The sequence below is a fragment of the Rhea pennata genome, chromosome 7, assembly GCF_028389875.1.
Source record: "Rhea pennata isolate bPtePen1 chromosome 7, bPtePen1.pri, whole genome shotgun sequence".
NCBI lineage: Eukaryota > Metazoa > Chordata > Aves > Rheiformes > Rheidae > Rhea > Rhea pennata.
In genome coordinates, this window is record NC_084669.1 from 34,954,605 (window position 1) to 34,975,327 (window position 20,723).

The following is a 20,723-nucleotide window of genomic DNA, read 5'->3' on the forward strand; positions in this document are numbered from 1 at the left end:
CTCTGTAGTCTTCAGCCTGCTTAAATGCAGTCATTTTCTCAAAAAGGAAGCAGAAAATATGCATTTCTAATCCTATAAAAAGCTTCTTAAAAATAAAATTGCTAGATCCAGCTCTTAAAATTGTCTTAAGCTAATCTCTTAAATATTCTTTGTATGCTGGAGACCAGGGTTAGCTCCTCAGCTTTCAACTCCTTTGACTGTAACAGCAAGCTTCTCTTGTTGATTGTAGCAGTAGGTAACAGTGTCTTTGAAGCAGATTTCTGGTTTGTTTTTATGTAAGTGTTAAGCCATTACTGCTCTTGATTTTTGTTTTTTCTTTATCCAAGGAAAGTTTTTTCAGAATTACTATTTATTAATTGAAAAATGACTTTTCGCTGCAACAGTGCCACTTTCCACATACAGCATGTCCATAAGCTTTCTATCAAGAGTGCCAATGTATTTTCATCCCTTTCAGAAGTCGTTTTGCAAAAAAAACAAGCCCTCAGCCACATTAGAAGAAAGTGTAAAACAGTTTTAATGATCTGTTAGGGGAAACAAAAGTGAAATACAGCACCATCTACTTGATTTTTAATTATTACATAATTACTTTCCTAGTATGCTCTTAAATTGCACTCTATTGCACAATTTCAGAATACTCCTTTTATTATATTAAGTTTAATTTTTCTTCCAAGCATCCCAATGGCTTTTGTGGGTTGTAGGTTGTAAGAGAGGAAGGGGTTTATTAACAGCTGTGTATAACCAGAGCTACCTCAGTGTTGCGGGCAAAACTGAGCTTGGCAGTGGATGCAGACGAGGCTTTGGGGAGACTACTGATGGGAACAGGGGCCCAGAAAAGGGCTGGGACAGTCAGCTGGGCATCACGTGGTCAGCAGGAGCTGCTGGCAAGGCCAGGCAGCACTGGGCAGGTGAACGGTACTAGTCAGGAAGTCTCCGGTTTGCAAGGCTCTTTCAATCAGATGCCGAGGTTTTGTTAAGTGAGAAGAGCCTAGTAGGTGTCACTGTTTCTTTAAAGCTAAAACAGCTTAGTCAAATGCAAAACCTGTTCTCTTAGAACATGTTTTTTGAGAAAGTAAAATGTCAACAGGCAATCATAAGACTGTAGAACTGAATGGCTGATAGCAGGGAAACATTTGTTTGCTTGTTGGATATTCATTGTTTGCTATATTTTAATTTAGATTTTTTCTCTGATAATGATTTCATTTTTTAAAAATCCATCCTGAGGGAATAGGCTTTCATTTATCTACCTGTCCCCTGAGCCAGATATACAGGCAAGTCCCCAATGCTTAACAAAGAAAGTACACAAAGAATAAGTAGTAGTTCACAGCAATAATGGCACGTATGACAGCAAAGAATTTTACTGTCTGGTACTGGAAAAGGCTTAAAAATACTTTTAAAATAAAGTTTCCATAATCTCATTAAAGAACTTGCTATATAAATACGTTTTTCTTAAATGCTTTCATAGCAGATTCATACAAAATAGACCACACAAGAAGTCTTTTTAAAAGTGCTGAGGACCTTTTAAAGCCATCTGGAATATCGGAGCTGTGTGATGACATGCTTCTTAGTCATCTTTTTCAGCAAAGATACACCAACAGAACTTAAGTCAGAGGAAAACTTTCTGTTGGCCTAAGTGCAAGAAACCCTTGAGAGGGCGATTACATCTTTTCCCCACCTTTCTCTCTCCCACTCACCCCCTCAGAAAAATCATCAGGCCACTAGCTGTGCTGGGACAGTTTTTACTGTACACAAGGCTAGGGCGGAGGGGGTGTGCAGTGGTAGAGGGACAAGTGGTTTCCGGGTTTTCTGAGGGTCCAAAACACTAGAGGACTGGTGCTACTTACGAAGAATAGCTCGCTAAGGCCAGGCAACATAAGTAATTGGGACAACTTGCAAACTATGCTCAGCTCAATCTACAGTGACAGAAACTTCCTTTTACAAATTAGAAACATTAAATACTAAAGGAATCATCAAACAACTAAAGCAGAGCCAAGCAACCAAATTGTTTACTAAAGAATTAAAAAAAAAAATCAACATCTGTGGGATGGAAATGACTTGAAGGTGTCCTCTTGCACTAATGTGCTTCAACAATGAAAAATAAAATTCATCTTTCTTCTAGTGCTCCGTTGAGTTTTAAAAATAAAATTGCCTTCAATTGTCATTTACATTTGTCTTCTCCCCACTGTCCTGTTACGGAGTAAAGACAAGGAAGATTGTGACAGGGTTTAGCTCAGTTGGTTAGAACGTGGTGCTAATAATGTCAAGGTCACGGGTTCGATCCCTGAACAGGCCACTCATTTGAGGGTTGGACTAGGTGATGTACAGAGGTCCCTTCCAATCTTACCAATTCTATGAAAAAAGACTAATGAACTAATCTGTCCTCCTGAGGACAGCCCTGCAAAGCTGCTGCTATAGGAGCACAGTTTTCAAATGAATGCTGGTAGGCCACAGACACTATGCAAACACACACAGAGGCAAAATGACAGTGCACTGAAAAATTATTCTCTGAAAACCAGGGCTAGGAAAGAATGATTGGATTGCAGGGCAGATTACGCATCCGTATCTGAATTACACTCACTGAGCAGCAGGTCCTCCTCCAGTTTTATTAATAGTAGCACAGAAGTCCTTGTTCCCTGCTTCACAGACCTGCTGAGTGGGGTAATGAGCTAATATACTGGGCTTCTTATATCTCAGGATTCATGTTTTTTATCCCTGTGCCTCCTTAGCCAGGAATAAACTTTACCTTGTTATGTTTTCACTTAGGTTTGAACTTTATCCAAATGGCTCATGGTAGTACTCATCCAGATGTAATTAACTCATCATTCCTTTGGCTCTTCTCAGAAACAGCAGTGTTTTCTGACTTTCTTGTTCATTTAGGATTTTTTTTTCCTAATAAAGTAATAGGAATGGTATTACAAGCTGAGATCAAACTGACTGCTGGATATCTCTAGGATAAGAGAGTACTGAATAGCATTTTAGGAAGGGGCATTACATTAAGCAGTGAGCTGTGCTTTAATTTAATGGTACTAATGCTAGAAAAGTGCTAGCTTAAAATAGAGTATAATAGCTCAGTGAGGAACTTAGTGTGCCAGATAGGCTGCTACTCCTACAAACAAGCCTGGCAGGCTATTGAACTGCATGTTCACTAGTAAGGAAACATATTCCCCCCGCACCCCACCAAAAAAAAAAGGGGGGGACAGGCACGTCTTCCTCCTGGTGTACTATGTTTTTTTTATTTAGAATGTGATCTCTTCAATGTGATAAAAGACATTAATTACAAACAACTGATGGGAAGGTGTCCTATATCAAAGGTGTAACCCAGAGCCATAATATAAATAAGAGAGTAAAGCCCTTCACAAAAATCAAGATTATATCAGCTCACCTGCTGGCTTTTAAGATCTGAGTCTTGCTGGAGGGGTAGTCAGAGGGGTAGACCAGAACCTGAAATATTACTGAAATATTAATCTGCCACTTTTCACTAGGTGGTATGACCTGCTCTTTACTGCTTCTACCTACTCCACTTCACCATTAGCTGTAAAGGCAAGACAACAAAGACCTATACATATTACTAAGATCCTGAGGCAAATACAAAGACGGTTTGAATTATAAATAATTTTCTTAGATTCTTAATTTTGTCATTTAACTGATCGTAAATTTGGAGAAATCTGGGGAAGCTGAAATTGTGACTTGTAAGGTCTTTGAGGCATGAGCACTGTAGACTTCATGGGCTTTCTTAACCAGCAGCTTAGAAATTATACTGCTTCACTGTTCCAAGCATAGGAATAGGGTGGCCACCCAAAGAAGAATACAGTTTATGATTACTTTTGCTGCCTACATTGTTCCAAGTAGGTCCAGTGCTGGTCAAAATAAGATATTAAATGACCTGTAGCAGCAGCCTATATTCTGCAGCCTCTTGATAATGGCAATCAATTATGTATCATAAAGTTCTGACATTTGAGGGAATCCTTTGATTCAGCAGATTCATGAATGTAGCAAAGGATCTATTTGCTTGCCAGGCAACACTTTAAGTAGCAAATGGCATCTGTGGAAACATACTGACATGGACTGAAGACAGGTTTGCTGCTTTTTTTGAAAAAAAATCTAGATTCAAACAGATCTAGAAAAATAGTTTCTTTCTGTAAGTATTCTACAGAAGGCTGGTTGTGATTACATACGGATAGCCCTTCCCTTCATTATGCACTTTGAAATACATTGTAGTCATTTATCAAATTGCTCAAAGGCACAGTTCTGCATTTGGGATGCTAGCCATAGGCAAAAGGTCATTTAATTCACTTCACCTTGCAAAAAAATTTCATCATTCTTCAGATGCTAGATATAAGTAAGTATATTTGTATTTCACACACTGATCTCAGGATAATTATATACTTTATATTTGTTAGCTCTTTTGTACTGTGGTTAGAAAACAGGTTTTTCTTGTTAATATTTGATTTTCTTGAACTGCCAAATACAGTATTCAGTCAGATTTATTAGGATTCACAGAATAGGCTGGCTAGCAGAACACAGATTAATGTTTTAGAAAGCCTTTTAAAGAGCTTTTATAACTGCTATATTGCAATCAGTGCTTTTGATTACATTATTGCATCCACGCTGTTAAACTTTTTGTTTTGTCAAACATTTTCAAACTTTCCCCTTGTGTTTGTGCCTAAGGCTGGAGGTTGGCAGTGGATCTTTAGCTCATTCAATCTGGATAAAAGTGAAGGCCTAGACCCTCAGCTAGCATCAGCCAGCACGGCTATTCCGATCGCAGAGTAATGATTGTGGTCAAGGATCTGACACAATAAACACAATGTTTAAAAATCTGCATGTCGTAGAATACATGGAATTCAGTATTGGCCACGTTTGTCCCTGGAGAAGAAACACCCGACCCTAGTGAGTGCAGTAGGAGTTTCAGCACAGTTTGGCACATGGCATCCTGCCTTCTGACTACATGAAAGTAGATCTACTTGTCACACCGCAGCCCCATATGCATCACTCAAAGCACTCAGCTGAAAACATGCCAGTACAAAGACGTGGTGATAATTTGTCACTACAAGAGAATGAGTTTTTTTTTTTCAACTGTGTGCTATTAATTAATCCAATTAACATTTTGAAATAACTGAAGCAAGCATTAACATTCAGATTTAGAGAAAAGCAAAAACATTAGCATACGTAATTATTAAACAAGTGAGGAGAAAAAGATGCAAAACCAATAGAATTTGATGAGAGGAAATGCAGAAAGTGGGAGAGTATCAGACTATTTCTCTGCCTCTGAATTCACTCATGACCTGAACAGGATGGATTCTCTTCTTTGCAGAACCTTTTCTGACAGCTGCATGGATTTCTTCTGGCTTCTCTCTTTTAATTAGGGGCTTCTTCTCTGGAATTTTCATTCTCCACATAACAACAGGATGTCGTGGGCCAGTAGGACTCTGAATCTTGATAATCTTTGTGGACGCAATATAGGACATCTTTACTGTCTGCACCACAGCATTCATTAAATTTTTGGCAGCCTGAATTAGTGAAGTGACACTATCCAACTGTAATAAGAAACAGAAACATTATGCTAGGAAAGCAGTCCGTCTTTAATCACAATATGGTCAGGAATAAGGGCAGTTAAAGATTAACATACTAAATCTTAATTCTTTTTGTTTTCCCTTGGCATGTTTGATAATTATATTCATGTTGTTCCACTGGTCAGACTTGAAAAGATACACAGAAATATTGTGCTGGTGGAATATAAATGTGTATGTAGATGATGGTGTTTTTTTTTTTTTAATGTGAATTCATGACACCTGTCTGTGTGGTATTACTGCAATTACTAGTGACGGGTAATGAAACCGCCTTAAAGGAGAGCTATGAAAATGCTACCCGTTACTTCCTTTGCATCAGCACTAGGCAAATTCTCCAGCTGCTTCCACCACATTCCAGACTCCCTTGCATGCTCCTGAGCAATGGTGGGACACTATCTAGTGAGTAGCTGGATTCATCAAAACAGTGGCCAAGATTATGGTAGTGGTAATTAAGAGCAGGGTGGTGCACAGAGATTGGAAGTGACTTCTGTGCCCCATCACACTTTTCAAGCAATCTCAGGCTAAACAGGCAGAATGCGGATCGATTGCTTGCTCCACCTATAACTGTAGTAAAACAGCATACTGCATTTAACAAATGCTAAAGCAAAGGTATTTTCCTTTAGTATTCCTGGAAACAATAATATATTTTGTTAATTATAACAATAATTCTAACGTAAAATCTGCTAATTCGAACAGAAATGACAGCATTCCTTGGCACGTCAGCTCTGCCAATGTTGCTCTGTAGTGCAATACAGTATTAAACAAACTGATATTATACTGCTCCTTTCACACATCTGAGGTTTACTGATGCCCCACAGTGTGTGGGCATCAGAAGCAGAAAGTGCCGTAGACATGTTCACTTAGTTAAACCTCCTCACCCTCACTGACTTTGGCAACCTCAATAAAAGCTGACTTACCACTGTGTGGCACTCTGCAAGAGGCAAATACGGCCCAAGGCTGTGTGTCTGGTAAAGACATTTTGTGTCAAACCTCAGTGAACTGTCATCTCAAATGCTAGGCATGAACATGGCCCCAGCGTGCTCCAGAGACTTCAAACAAGAGCGTTGCAAACCAGAGTTACCACACTGGTAGGGAGAACGGGGTTCAGGGGTTGACAAAACTAAAGAACAAGAGCAGAATCTGACTTAAAGGCCAGCACTGGCTAAAAAATGGGTACTTGTAATTGGCCATCAGTATTGCTTCAGAACGCTTGGAAAGGAGCCATCAGCTCTCAGACTGATAAAGCTCAGGATTATCCTTTCAGTAGTAATAGCATTAATTATAATTGCTGTAATGTTCACTGCAGTTGTGTCTTAAGTTTAAGCATTGTATGCCACGCCTTGGCACCTGAGATGGTATCGCTCTCTACATGCCTGATGTACTGGCTAGAAAAAAATTACACTTTTCCAGGTGAAACATTCAGTCTTGGTTTTCATCCTGTGGGAAATCTGGGTTTTTTTGACAGGGCCAGATAATAGCTGAACAGTGTCAGAGTTTATTTTGAACCTAGTACTTTTTGTAGCATTAAAATTCTCTTGGATTTGCTTGAAATAAAGACAGTCTCCACCTTTCATTTTAAGCTACCTACCTTTGCTGTTGTCGCAGTGTTAACAGAGAACTGCTAAGGATACAGATACTATATAAATCATGTGTGACCTAAACTGAGTAGATTTTTATCATCTTCAAACACGACGCTGCATTCCTAGTTAATTACAAGGCTGGCAATTTCATCTCCATTCTGAATAGCTTTAAGTAAGTCCTGGTTCAGATTTACCTAGTAGGCCTACCTAAGCTTTTTTTTTTTTTTTTTTCTCCCTCCAACATGGTTGCTGGTTAGGCAGCCTGCCATTTTATGACCTCCTCTCCACTAGAAGCCCCCCCAGCCCACCCCCCAGGCAAAAGGGAAAAGAGGAGGTTCTCAAAGAGCATGTCGTCGCATTGGTTCACCAGGGTGAGTCTAGCATCAGCTTTAGGATAGTATGTAAGCTTCAAAGAGCTGGTCTGTTTTTCCTGTTTTAGTACACTCTGCCTCTTATAATTGGAAAGCCAGTGTTTAGGAATCCTTTCATTAGCATATGCACTGACACTGAGGAAGTGCACTACAGTTTGGTGATGTAAAAGTATTAGGATTGCTCTATATGGTTTGGAAGACTATTTCGAACCTTAAACATCCTCCTTGGCTGCTGAAACATTTCTTCTTCAGAACATCACTTTTAGCAAGAGAATGCGCCTCAGCACTTTCACCCTTGCTCCTTGCTCATTGCATAGGCTTTTTAAAATTGTTGCAATTACTGCACTACATAGATTTGCAAACAAAACTATTTTAGCAAAGCTTAAAGAGTCTTCTCCCTTTGCCAAACCAAATTAATTCTTCAGGTGAGAGGAGCACATTAGTTTCTGTATACACATGCTCATGTTGCACTTTTTGTTGACTTTTGATTGCATTTGTACTGCCTTATTTGCATTTATGTGTCTGTGTGTGAAGGCCTGGATTTAGTTGCGTTTTTGAGATCATCTCTTTATATCAGCAAAAAGACCCTTCAGTTACTAACAAACAAGTTGTTCGTAGCGTCTCTCTAGCAGAACCTCATCGTAAATTTTCTTCCTTCCTGCTAGGAAAGCAAAATCATTAGAGTGGCTGAATGTACATGCTGCATGCAGACTGAAATAATTATATTTATTTCAAGAAAAGATGTTAATTTCAACATATGGTCTATAATGTTCATTGTTGCTGCAGCATGTAAAATTTTCAACCAGTATTTTCTAGTTTGTAAGGTAGAGTCATGTAACCTTTGCATAACAGTATTTTTAAAAATAAAAGATGACAGGACTATTAGGGACTGTCATTTATGCTGGCTGTCTAGGCATTCTGGCTAGGCTTAAAAATACAGCATAGTTCTATTGATACTATTACAGCAAAAAAAAAAAAAAAAAAAAAAAAAAAAGGAAAGGACCTACTGGAAGCATGAAGACTGCATGACTTGACTAAAACTAGTGTTGTAGCCATTTGCGCATCGGTTCCTTCTGACAGCTATAGCTCTCACAAAATGGCTGTGGCTCCAGCAGTCCACGGCTCTGTCATCACAGCATTGTGGGCAAGGAAACTACGTTTCTTACAATATGATCAACATACATATATATATTTACTATAAAGAAATAAGGAGCTCGTATTTTGATGAGGCTGCAATTACAATCTCTACAAACAAACAGATGGGATGTTTGCATCAGGTGGTTTGCCACAACAGTATGGAAGAGCGGACATGTACCAGCTCAGGCTTTTTAAATGCTGAAACCCAACGACTGAAGTTCAGCTGGCTGAATGCCACCGACGCCTTGCCATGCCACAGGAACTGAAGCTCTGCTCTATTATTCAAGCTCTACACGTCAATCCCTGAGACAGGACTCGGCTTGCAGAAAGAGGTATCTGAAGCAATCACTGGAGGTGAACTGGTCTGTGTCCCCCCCCAAGTCAAAAGCAGAATACCTAGCTAAGCATTAAGGCTGTTTAATTAGTTGCTTTGCTGCATTTACTGGGGGTAGGGACAGACATCTCCATTCGTTTTACTTTGCTCTAGACATCTCTGAATAGGCAATGAAATTTAGTAAGAAATCCTTTTGGATTTCTATCCTTTTGGACACCTATGTTATTTGCAACGGCTCAGTGGCAACATTTCTGCTCGGTTTTCCAGATGAACCTCATAGTAGTCTTTTTTACTTCTCTGCAGAAAACAAACATGTATACTGTGGGTGTGGGTGTGGCCGGGGGGGGGGCAGGGAGTATTAGCTGCATTCAAACTTTAGAGTAAATTTTAGGAGGCATTCTTCGGGCTACAGCTGGTAAGAATCAGACCATACATTTTACTTTTTTCTTTTCGCCATCTTTAAAAGCATATCTGTATTTATTTATATTTCAATGCAATAACATTATTATATAGAATTTGGTGTAAGTCAGTCAGTCTGTTCTACTGTAAATCTAATATACTCAAGGACTGTTTTCACTGGGATGCGTTTATCTATCATCTCAGATATTCATCAGGTTCTTCAAGGTCTCATAACACATCTAAGAAAACTGATGAACCTTCACATGACTGGAAGACTGGTAAAATATTCATTAAACAAACATTTAAGTTCATTTGATTTAGAGACCTGTAGCAAGTGGTATGTATGTAAAGCATCAATAGCAGAACAAGCAAGCCGTTTTCTGATTCCCTTTTCCCCTTTCTGCACTGCCTGTGTAGACGTAACGTTCCAGCTGCCATGTTTTACAGGTCTGACTTCTCTGTCAGTCAAGACAGTAATTCTGAAAAGAAGGGTTTAAAAAAGCATCCCTTGATTAGATGTGTCACCTGTCAGTTACTAGTAAGCAAGTATTACTGTTTGTTTCCACTACAAGAGGAATACAGAATGATTCTGTAATTACAATTACTTCACAACCATCTAGTGAAACAGAGGCCAGAAGACACGTATTTTCTGAGACTGGCACCACATAGCCTGGGAGCAGCTCCCTTGTCATCTCCAGCACTTGCAGTCCTCTTCTCTAATGACTTGTGTGTGCACAGTTGTTTAACAGGACCCACCTTTTCCTGTAAGAATGGCGTGGCATACGAACGTACTCAGGGGCAAAGCTTCTGAGTGCTGTATGGATGTGCGTACGTACATGTAAATGTATAGATATGCATATGTAATGTATACACACATGCACATATGTTAAGCTGTATTTATTTTCAAAGAATGAGATGTGTAGTCAGAATCAGAATTTAAGTGAAAATTTTCAAAATTGCCACTGAATATAAGAAAGCTGCACACAGTGGGGTTTAGAAAATTCCAAATTCAGATTTTCAGTTGATTTTTGTCTTCTGTTTTTCAAATTTTTGTAATGTAATTATTTCAGGTCTTGGCAGTAGTAGAAGTCCATTAATACGCATCTCCCGCCCCCCCAAATGATTCATAAATGTAATAAATAACTGGTACGTTCAAAAATTTAATATTCAGAATGAGTAAGAGAGGCGTGGCTTAGCAAGTACCTCAGCTGAGTTTTCTTAACGTCTGTTCAGTGTACTAAAAAAAAAGTGCTTGCATTGTCACATGTCAGCAGAAGTTGTTTCTGTAGCATTTCAACAAATACAGAATTTCCTCATTCTCAAAGCATGCATGTAAACCAGTCTCCTGCACTTATTCTTGACAGAGATTTGCAGATGCTCCCTCTGTGACATAAAGAAGTGACAGACACTTGCTTTCTGGAATGAAGCTATGAGAAAATCCTGCAAGACAGTACTCACAAGATGTTTCTTGGTAAATGCAAGTCTGCTAGAACACCAGGTGAAACACTCGGTTGGTTTTTTCTTTCTTTCTGGGAACTGAAGTTTTATTATTTGAGGAAAGAGCTATGAACTAGCTGCTTACAAGCTCTGAAATCTCATTTAAAGTTCAACTACACTTTCCCTCTTCATGCAGATAAAAAAGTAAAGAAAGAATTGTGTATCGAATACACAACTCTTCATTCAACTCTTTTTTCAATGGTCAGAAGTTAAAAACCTTTGGAAACAAGGTCAGCTATTGAAAATGTATCTTTTATAACTGCAGGGCTTAACTGTGTGAAAACATTCCTAGAAACTTTATTATTCCTTTGTTTCACTAACCTATCAGAGAGTAAGACAAATACTGATTTATTTGATGACTATTTCAAAAAATAGAGTCTATTTACATTTTTATGATGAACAGGAAGTAGTGCTGCATTTACAGCAAGGGAAGTACGTGCTTCTTATTACATTGTTCTGTTAACTTTTTCCCCCTTTTCCTATGTGCAAGCATACGCTATTATGAATTTACTTCATGGTTCTTTAACCAAGGCTGCTATATAAAAAGTGATTTTGTCCCTTAGACGTATTAGGAAGATAACGAACTCCTCTATAAACTCAATCAACTAAACAAACAGCTGAATAGTAAAATCCTGACCATTGAAGACACCAGAGGTTTCCTTTATCTGGGCTGTGATTTCACCACTACTTATTTGCTGTGTTTTTTGAGCTGCAAATATTGCTATTTATTTATTTCCACTGTTCCCCCCACCTCACCCCTCCATCCAGGATAATGGTAACTTCTTTTTAATGAAAACTGAGATTCTTGGTTTAACAGTGACACCAGAATATGAGTGTAATATCAGTAACTGGCAACACTTCAGTAATTACTATATATGTTAGTATAATCTTCAGATCACCCACAAAGAATACTATTAATTCAATCCCAGTGTAAGTAAGTTATGTGACTGTAAAAAAAAACTGAAGGGAACCTTTGCATGGTGATCCTTCTCTTCCATTAGCTCCCCTCCTCTGATCTCCTGGAAAGTGCTCCATCTGCCTCGATGAGCCTATCCGCTTCCAGTGGCTTCACCACACTCTCCCCTTTGGAGAACAGGGAGATTTCATCCAAGGTTGCGGAACCAGCCTAAGGTAATTTCCCTTAACATTTGGGAGGTGACAGAGAAAGAGCAGTGGGGAATCTGGGGGCATTTACCTTCCAGGAGCTATGTTTTTCTAAAAGATGTAGGTATTCTGTTGCATGCGTGTATGTATGCATTATACAGTTTGTATTACATACACAAATACGGCCATTACATTAATACACCTCAAGAGTATCTGGAGTTTGTTTTGCATCCAAGTTAGATGATAAATAACTTACTGAAGTCTCATAAAACTGCTTCCCTCAAATACTACAATGCAACATAGGCTTACAAAGACAGTGAGATTTTTCTGCATTCGCATGTAGGAAAATTCTAACAAATGGAAGCTTTTTAAAGAACAGGTCCTTGAGGAAAAAATAATAATGATGTGCTTTAATTTAAACCCTTTCCTGGCTGTTTCCATTAGCTAATTTAGTTTGTGAGGAAATGGACACAAATACTTTTATTTACAGTACGTACTTACTGAAATCATCTTTTATGTACATTGAGGTTAAGAGCTATAGTCTACGTTGTGGTTTTTATAATTAGCAAGATAATACCACCATTCATTTGTAATGTACACGAATAATACTTCCTTGCTTCCTCCTTTTGAGTTGGTTTTATACACATTCTATGTACATGCAGTTTAGAAAGCAATGCCACCTCAGCTGTGCAGAAATTAAAAAAAAAAATCACTGATTATAAAAAAATACACCCCTTTTTTGCCTCTGAAGGCCAGGAAGTATTTATGTATGTACCCCTACATGCAGACACTATGCAGAAGCAGTGAAAGATGTGGTGTTACTACATTACAAAAAAATAACCATCATAATACTTCTGTCAACTCACTCTCAATAGATGAAAATTTTAAAATAGTAAGCAATCCATTAGGACAGAAAGAGAACATTTATTTAACTACAGTGTTTATTATTTTTGGAATCAAATGCTAATAATATAAAAGTAATTTTCTGTGTGGTTTAAGAACTTCTTAGCATAGTCAGCCATAGTGATGGTGAACTAATGGTCCCCAATGACATGGAGAAATACTAGGGAGGAGAAAAATAACTGGCTCAATGAGGAGTGGCAGCTGTTGCTCTGGCACGCACAGGGGTCAGCTTTCTTTGCCAAAACAGCAACCACGAACTTTGAGCAGGATGAAGGACAGGAAATTTCTTCATTGGAGGTCACAAAACAATAAAGGCAAGAAAACTTCTTTACTGAAGTCAGTGGAACTAGCTCTTTCCACCTGTGATAATGAAATGGACTCATGCAACAGCCAGTATTTCAGAAAGATTGCTGATTTTGCTGCTTAGCCCTTCCTTTGTTCCTCTGCTGAGTCCTGCAGGAGCCCCCGCACTGCGCTCACTCAGGAGACACCTCTGTGATGGGCTTCCGCCCTGCCCTGCGCTCCAGTACCTTCAGCTCCAGTCAGCAACGCGGCAGATGCACAGAGCCCCAGTAATGGTGATGCTAGATGAAGGCACATACAGGAAACAGGAGAGCTGCATGAATCAGTAGTTTCTAATCGTGCTGTTCATGCACTTCAGTTCTGCTCGCTTTCTTGATGAGTACTTAGTCTCTCATGTTCCCATAAAATACTGAATTTTTAAAAAATATTAAACTAGTATGTTGCCATGAAAGCTGCAGAAGTAAAAATGGTGAGACTATAATCTTTACTAAGTATCATAAAACAGGAAACACACAGTTCCTGCTATGGTGGCTACAACTTTTCAAATAACACAGCATTCTTTTGAGGTTTTTTTTTCAGTGTACTGTCCTTTGAAGGAAATCTTTGGGACAATAGGCATTTACCAAGCTTGACCGCACGCTCTCTCTTCAGGCACAAAACAATGGGGTAACATTTGCAACATGCAGATTGATAGTAATTGCTTTCATTTATGTAGGGAAATCTGTAATTCATTTACAAATACTGCTCCCCCCCCCACACACACTAGCCTATTAAACCTACACTATGAAAGGGAGGGCATGGATGTTACTTTTAAATATGAACCATATTTAAATATGAACCATATTTAAAGAGACAAGAGATGTTGTCGAAGGGGTGCTGCAGAGAAGATAGATAGGGATAAAGGCACAGAGGACTGGGATGCAAAGCAGCTGGAATAAGAGGATAATGATGTCATATACAGAATAACTGACTGTGACATGTTTGTGGATCACAACATACTTTTCCATATGTGCAATCTCCACTGTCATGGGATTAAGTCAAAAACTGTACTAAGCTGACTGTTACCAGCGCCTCCTTACGTACAATACTTGTATAAATGAGACTTCATTTTCTTGTCAACAGGAAAACAGAAGTGCCCTTAAACTGAGGCACTGCTGTACAAGTGCTATGTATTGTATAAGGTTAAATTTATAATCTGATTTTATGCCTATTTTACTTTCACCTCCACAGGTTTAACCAGAAGGTACCTACTTACTTACTTACTTACATGACAGATTATATGACTGACTGACTTAGCTCTGTTTTGAAAAGACAATTTTCTTGTTTTGCAGACCCACAATATGTGATAGAAAAGACGACTACATCCTCTGCTCTTTATCTCTGTAAATTGTTTATGATTTTTCACATACATACTTCTTCCCTTCCTTGGGAGGAAAAGAACTTTCTTACTTAAAAATTCATTGAGACCTACTGAAATCAGATATCTTCGCACAGAGCTCTTTTCAGTGTCAGAGGAAGAAAGGCATCTTACATCCAACAGGTTATGGCCGGGTCTGTGGTCCATCATCAGCTTTTGAGTCCATCATTCTCACAGCAAACTTACCTACTTGCCCATATGTGAGTTTAAGTTGATGTTAACCATGTGTTTATGGAAATCTTAAATGTTTCCCAAGGAAGTTACTGTCTCTGCTCTTCTGAGTGCGTACACCTATCACAGCTCATGGGAGAGACAGGACATGAACTGCAAGGAGCAAACAACAGACAGCGAAGTGATAACCAAGCATAAAGCAGCTCAATCTTGAGCATGCAGGTACCGGAGAAATCGCAGAAAAACAGTGAAGGAGTAACTTGTAAGTATGTTTGTATTTCCTAATATACTTTCTAATACAGTTTTTCCTGTAATAAATCTTCACTATCTACAGGAAGGACGCAGTTTCAGATGATTTTGAGATTGATGATGTGTTTACTTAATAAATAATGAGAACTTAACTGTGAGGAAAGATACTCCTTCTTAATCATGCCTTACTGTCTTGTTCTCATTCTTTACTAGCATAAACAGACAGAGAAGATCAAGGGTCTGGAAAATATCATCCTATCCCAGATACAGTTCTGACCCCACAGATAAAGAGGATGTGTTTGTGTCTTCTAGGAACTTTGCTAATGATTTTACATGAGCAACAATTCAAGGTTCAGTAGTGTTGCAAGTCCATAAAAAGCCTTTTGATAGAAAGGTGAGATTTGGTTACCTGATGTTAGATGTTTGGCAGATGTCCAAAACGCAGATATTCTGTCAACGTATTTCCTCAAGTTTTCTCTCTCTATTTGTCCAAATCTCAAGTGTGCATGACCATACAGATGCAGTCAACTAATATGGTTTCTTCTCCCAAAACTGTTTTTTTCCAATATGATAAGCTAATCTAGATGATCAAATTCCAAAGACCCCATGCTGACTTTCAAAGCTAGAATTTGCCTCAGCTTTAGCAATTCAGTAATCATCTTTTTTTTTTTTTTTTAATCAGAAGTGAATTCTCTCTCTTAATCCTGCTTACCACTTTCTCTACAAAACGTATTTGTATTTTGATATTCTTCTTAAAATAAACTTCCTCAGGTTTAAGAAAACATATCCAGAGAGTTTATTTAGATAAAGATTAGGATTAGCTTTATAAGAAAGCCGTTACGGTTTGGTTGCATATTAGTTGAAAAGAGACAGCTGAGCACAGCCACTCATGAATGCCCTTTTCCTCTCAGCAACAACCATTTAGAAAAGTGGAAAAACATAAATTTTACAGCTAGGTCATATAACCACTGTTATCAACCAGCTGTGTCTTCACTAACTTGAAGAGGCTTTGGCTCAGGCTATAGATCTCTCGGAGCATGGGCTCTTTCTTCTATAGGCCTAAATTTATCACCTGTATTAAAAAATTGTATCTATCTTCCTGTTGGAACATTTTCCAAGATTTACTTTTATAACAGAATAATAACCAGAATTTACAGCATCTCACCTTGACTCAGCAAAACATTTCCAGGAATGTCTAGGACTGAGCATATTCTTATTTTGCCCTGACTGACTTACAGTTAGCACCTGTTTAACTGTGTTTTATTGAACAGGGACTGACAGACTTAAACATCTACTTAAACAAGTAATTAATTGCCTTCCTGAACTGGGGCTTCTGAATGTAACACTAATGCAGCATCATGTATGTCCTCATCCTGCTTCCTTGAAACAGGATTATGATACATAATTATCCCTGTAAGTTTGTGAATGAAGTTAAGTTTGGGTTTTGATTTTTAGAATTAAAACATTTGGACAAAATTATGTACTTTCCACTATAGATAAAAGGAAAAAAAAAAAAAAGAGCAACAAGCAAACCAGCCTTCTAAAATTTAGTGTTCAAAAAGTAAATATGCAAGTCATTCCTATTCCTTGTAACTCATCAGCCTTACGCTTTATTGCCTTACATGTTCTGTGTAGTAAATTGAGTATAAAAAGCAGTAGGGAATTGGAAAAAGAAATTTAGGTCTACACAGGAACATTTCACAAGCGCAACAGATTCACTTGATGATTTTTTGAGAGGTTTCATTTGATAACAGAGGAAGTAATCTAGGCTACTTTTCTACTTACAGCAGACATGATGAGCTCTCCACCCAGATTCTGGATTTCTGCTTTAACTTGACTGCAGATTTTGAGCTGGTGGGAGTACAGCTTGATCTGTTCTAGGTAAGCCAACAGGTCCTGTTTACATGATTGGTCTGGACACTACATTTTAAAAAAAAGAACAGTTAATAAAACATTTCAACAAGTGCTGATTTAAAATTTCATCTCAGACATCAGGTTTATGCTTCAGTGAGGAGTATTGAATGTATCTGCACACTAGTGTAGCCTTGCTTGTCACTGCAACTGCATCAGGTTGAATAGCTCACTCCTTTTAAACAGAGTAAGTGAAGCAGCTCAGAGTAATCCCAGACTTCTCCATATTCACTTTTTCTTGTCTTAGCAATATTTCTAGACAAATCACTCACTTACTTATTCTAATACTTGGAGTAACTAGTTTTCCTTCAATTCCTAAGAGGTTATGATTTCTTTTTCTTTTATGAGTGAGTTCTTTATTTCCTTAGAATCTGAATTTGCACGTTACCTGTATTAGCTGTAGTAGTTACATAGCCAAACACAAACATAAATACAGGACAGTGTTAGTATTTATCCCAAGTAACACTTTCTTTACCTTAATGACATGTATTTTTGTGTGTGTGTTCCATCTTGAGTTTATTCAACTCAGTGGCAGATCTTCAGTATCACCAGGTACCAACTGGCAAATACGAATGTCTTTCTTACAGTAGATTCACTGCTAGCAATACTTTATAAGAATAATCTCTTTCTGCCCTCAGTTCTCTGAACTCTGGGCTACTTGAATGGAAATATTGCTCTGTGATGAACAGGCTGGTCACATATGGCCTGGTATGCATTTGTTCTAAAGCTGCTTTTCATTGCTCTGGCAGAATGAAGGGATGTTAAGGTGAATGGTGAGTCCCTACTGTGCTACCACAGCTGTAAAACCTGGGCATGATACAAATAAAAAATAGATCCCTACAGATTAGCACAGATGATACATTTTTAGCCTTTATGTCCTGTATTAGAAATATGGTTAGTTACATTCTTTTGATGGGAAATTGTGTTCAGATTTATGTATTAAAAAAAAAAAAAAAAAAAAAAAAAAAAAAAAGGTGTATTCCCTCCAGCTGCAGTAGGAACAACTATCTCTGGTTTTATCCACTTAGTTAGACCTTTGAGCTTGTGTTGTTGTCATCAATGCAGCAGGTGATTTAAAATCCAGGATGTAATAACACTCAGAGAAAGCATCAATTCTACTTAATTCATCTGAAATACTTCATGTAAACTACTAACTTCACTGAAGAAACTACATTTCTGCTGTTTAATATGGGGGTGTGGGGATTCTATTCTTCCTGACTATGTAACACAATATAAATGTTTAGTTAACAACCAAACAGGTTTGTGTTTTGGACTTAGGAAAAGCAAGCAAGGAATAACTCAGAAATTTCTGTAAGCAAATTATAATAACTCAGAAATTTCTGTAAGCAAATTATAATTACATTTTAATTAAATTAACAGAATTATAAATGTCAGTCAGTCCTTAGTTTGTATTCTGCTAAATCCATTACAAAAATGTGTTGTGAACTTTGGCATAGAGTTCAGGAGAAAATCATGTAATCAGATGATCATTTTGGCACACCTGCTTTGATCTTCTTCATCAGGTAATCATTCTAAAGGATGCCTTTTTAATCTTACATTCAGAACAAAGTAAGGTTTTAGATTCACATAAACAGCTTTTATGTTGGAACATTATGTTAAATCTACAGAAAGGAATGTTTCATATTGATCTCCAAGTTCCTACATTGTGAAAGCAGTTTTTTTCTGCTTTTATTTTAATATTATAAAAATTAAAAATTATAAAAAAAATTATAAAAAAAATTATAAAAATAAAAAATTATAAAAATATTTTAATATTTTATTCTACTAAATACTAAGGTTTTTAATAAAGTTTTTAATCTGTAATACATTCAGTTAAAACCAGGATGTACTAACTGCCTTAAATATAGTAGGGCTTTTCAGGTCACAAATTAGACAATAAACTTACTTAAAACAATCGTATTTAAAACTGTTTATTAATAATGGTACCTGTGATTAATTTGCCTGGGTTTATGTTGATGCTTTGCTGTGATTATGTTCACAGTTGTTACTTCTGAGTCATCTTTAAGTAAGTAAGTGCTGTAAGTATGGAGTAACATACAACTGAGATCTGCCAATTGTACCCCATTTTAAGAGAGGGAGTCATAAAAATTTGAAATGAGGAAGAATATATCAGCAAGATCCTGTTGAAGTATATGATTTATAAGGTGCTACAAGTAAGAGTTTCATAGTTTTTTCGTAATAGGAAAAACTGTATGAGCGATGTAATTCCACAGTTCTCTGTTTTGGTTCTCTGAAATTACATGGTGTGTGAAATAAAATCATTCATTTGAATCTACGTTATGAACTGGAAAAGGTCAGAGAGATGCAACAGTGATTCTTCATTATGCAGTGCTTATTTCAGCTTCTTGCTCAGTTCCAGAGCTAGATGGAGGAAATCATAGAGCAGGGTTTTGTTTTTCTGACTTGCATGTAACTCTGAATACTGAAACTGTTACACTTTGCTGTATGGTCCTGCTAACTGCAAAGGCGTAGTCATAGCCATAGGACAACTGTTAATAGTAAAGTGATGCGATCTGAGTGAGTGAGAGTACCAGAAGTGACAACAAAAAGTGATTTAGAGTAGCCAAGGCAGCAGCTTTCTCAGCTACAGAACAGGCTGTGAAAAAGTGCCTAAGAAAAGTACATTCATGAAGAATGCAAGGACATGTATAATTTAACAGTTACTTGAATATTGGTGTGCCAGGGCAAATTTGACTCTCTGAAGCAAACAATACATACACACACACACACACACACACACATATATACACAGAGTATATATAATTTCACAAAGTAACACCTGAAAATAGCAATCATTGGTCTTTCTTTTAAAATACCTCACAGAATTAATTAAAAAGAAAAAACAGAAAAGAGTTCTTTATGTTAAAGGATAACTTGGCACAAGAACAAATGGATGCAGAAGTTAAAAGATTTCCAGCCATCAGGGGAATATGAGGATTTTGTGTATCTTTGCAATAGAAAGAGTAAGGGCAAGATTTTTTTTTTTTTGTTCAGTTTGATACATGGCTAGCAGTTGTTACAGTTGTGTTCACAGCAGAGGTATTGGACTTTTTGACAAGAAGCCTGGTTACATCTTGTGTCCTTAGAATGGCTTTTCTGGTTCCTTTTTTTTTTTTTTTTTAATGTATGTTTTACTCCTCTCATTTGTTTCTATAGCATATAATTGCATCTAAAATACAAGCAACACCCATAACTGACTAGTATATTTCAGATGCACACAAGATGCCACAAGGAGTAAGTACCACAGATAAGCTGACTCAGGAGTGCAAGCTCTGACTAAGGCAAATGGAAGTCACTTGAGTTAATTCACAAGAAACGTTAATTAGTAACTTGAATGATCTCGCATTTCCCAGCAGCTAAGAGGGTACTCGGTGATTATCAGCATGAACAACTCCTGGCTACTTTGTTCCTCACAGTATCTTGTTCATGTGTCTAAGTCTTGAGTCACTGTAGTAATATAAAGAACTGAAACTTCTTTCTTTTGGAAAGAACAATTTCAGCAAGACTCTAAGTAAGTCCCTACACTGAGCAGCGTAAGAGTTTACGATACTCATCATTTGGACTGATACAACACCTCTTGCTGCAATTGATCTATGACAGTTACTGTTTTAAGTAAGTTTTTAACTGATGGAGAAAATCTTGAAAGCAGCCATTCTCCAGTGCTGTAGAATAGAGAGATGTGCCAGGAAAACAAGGACTTCCAGACATTTTTGTCTTGTTAGTTTTAGTTGGGAGTATGGAGAAAAAATAAACTAACTA

The 20,723-nt window shown here is 37.6% G+C and overlaps 1 protein-coding gene across 4 annotated transcripts in view; it reads right to left on the minus strand.

Annotated features, from left to right (window-relative positions):
- Window positions 1–490: 490 nt before the first annotated feature.
- CTNNA3 (catenin alpha 3) overlaps window positions 491–20,723 on the minus strand; it is a 456,698-nt gene continuing 436,465 nt past the window's right edge. For 2 of the 4 annotated variants that reach the window (XM_062580676.1, XM_062580675.1), the window contains exons 17-18: window positions 16,818–16,952; window positions 491–5,534 (exon numbers count right to left, since the gene is read on the minus strand). In XM_062580676.1, coding sequence (XP_062436660.1) covers window positions 5,247–5,534; window positions 16,818–16,952 — 423 coding nt within the window. In that variant the 3' untranslated portion in view covers window positions 491–5,246. Of the gene's footprint in view, window positions 5,535–12,815; window positions 14,937–16,817; window positions 16,953–20,723 lie in introns of those variants that run through there. The other 2 variants (XR_009959014.1, XM_062580678.1) reach the window with 2 other exon arrangements.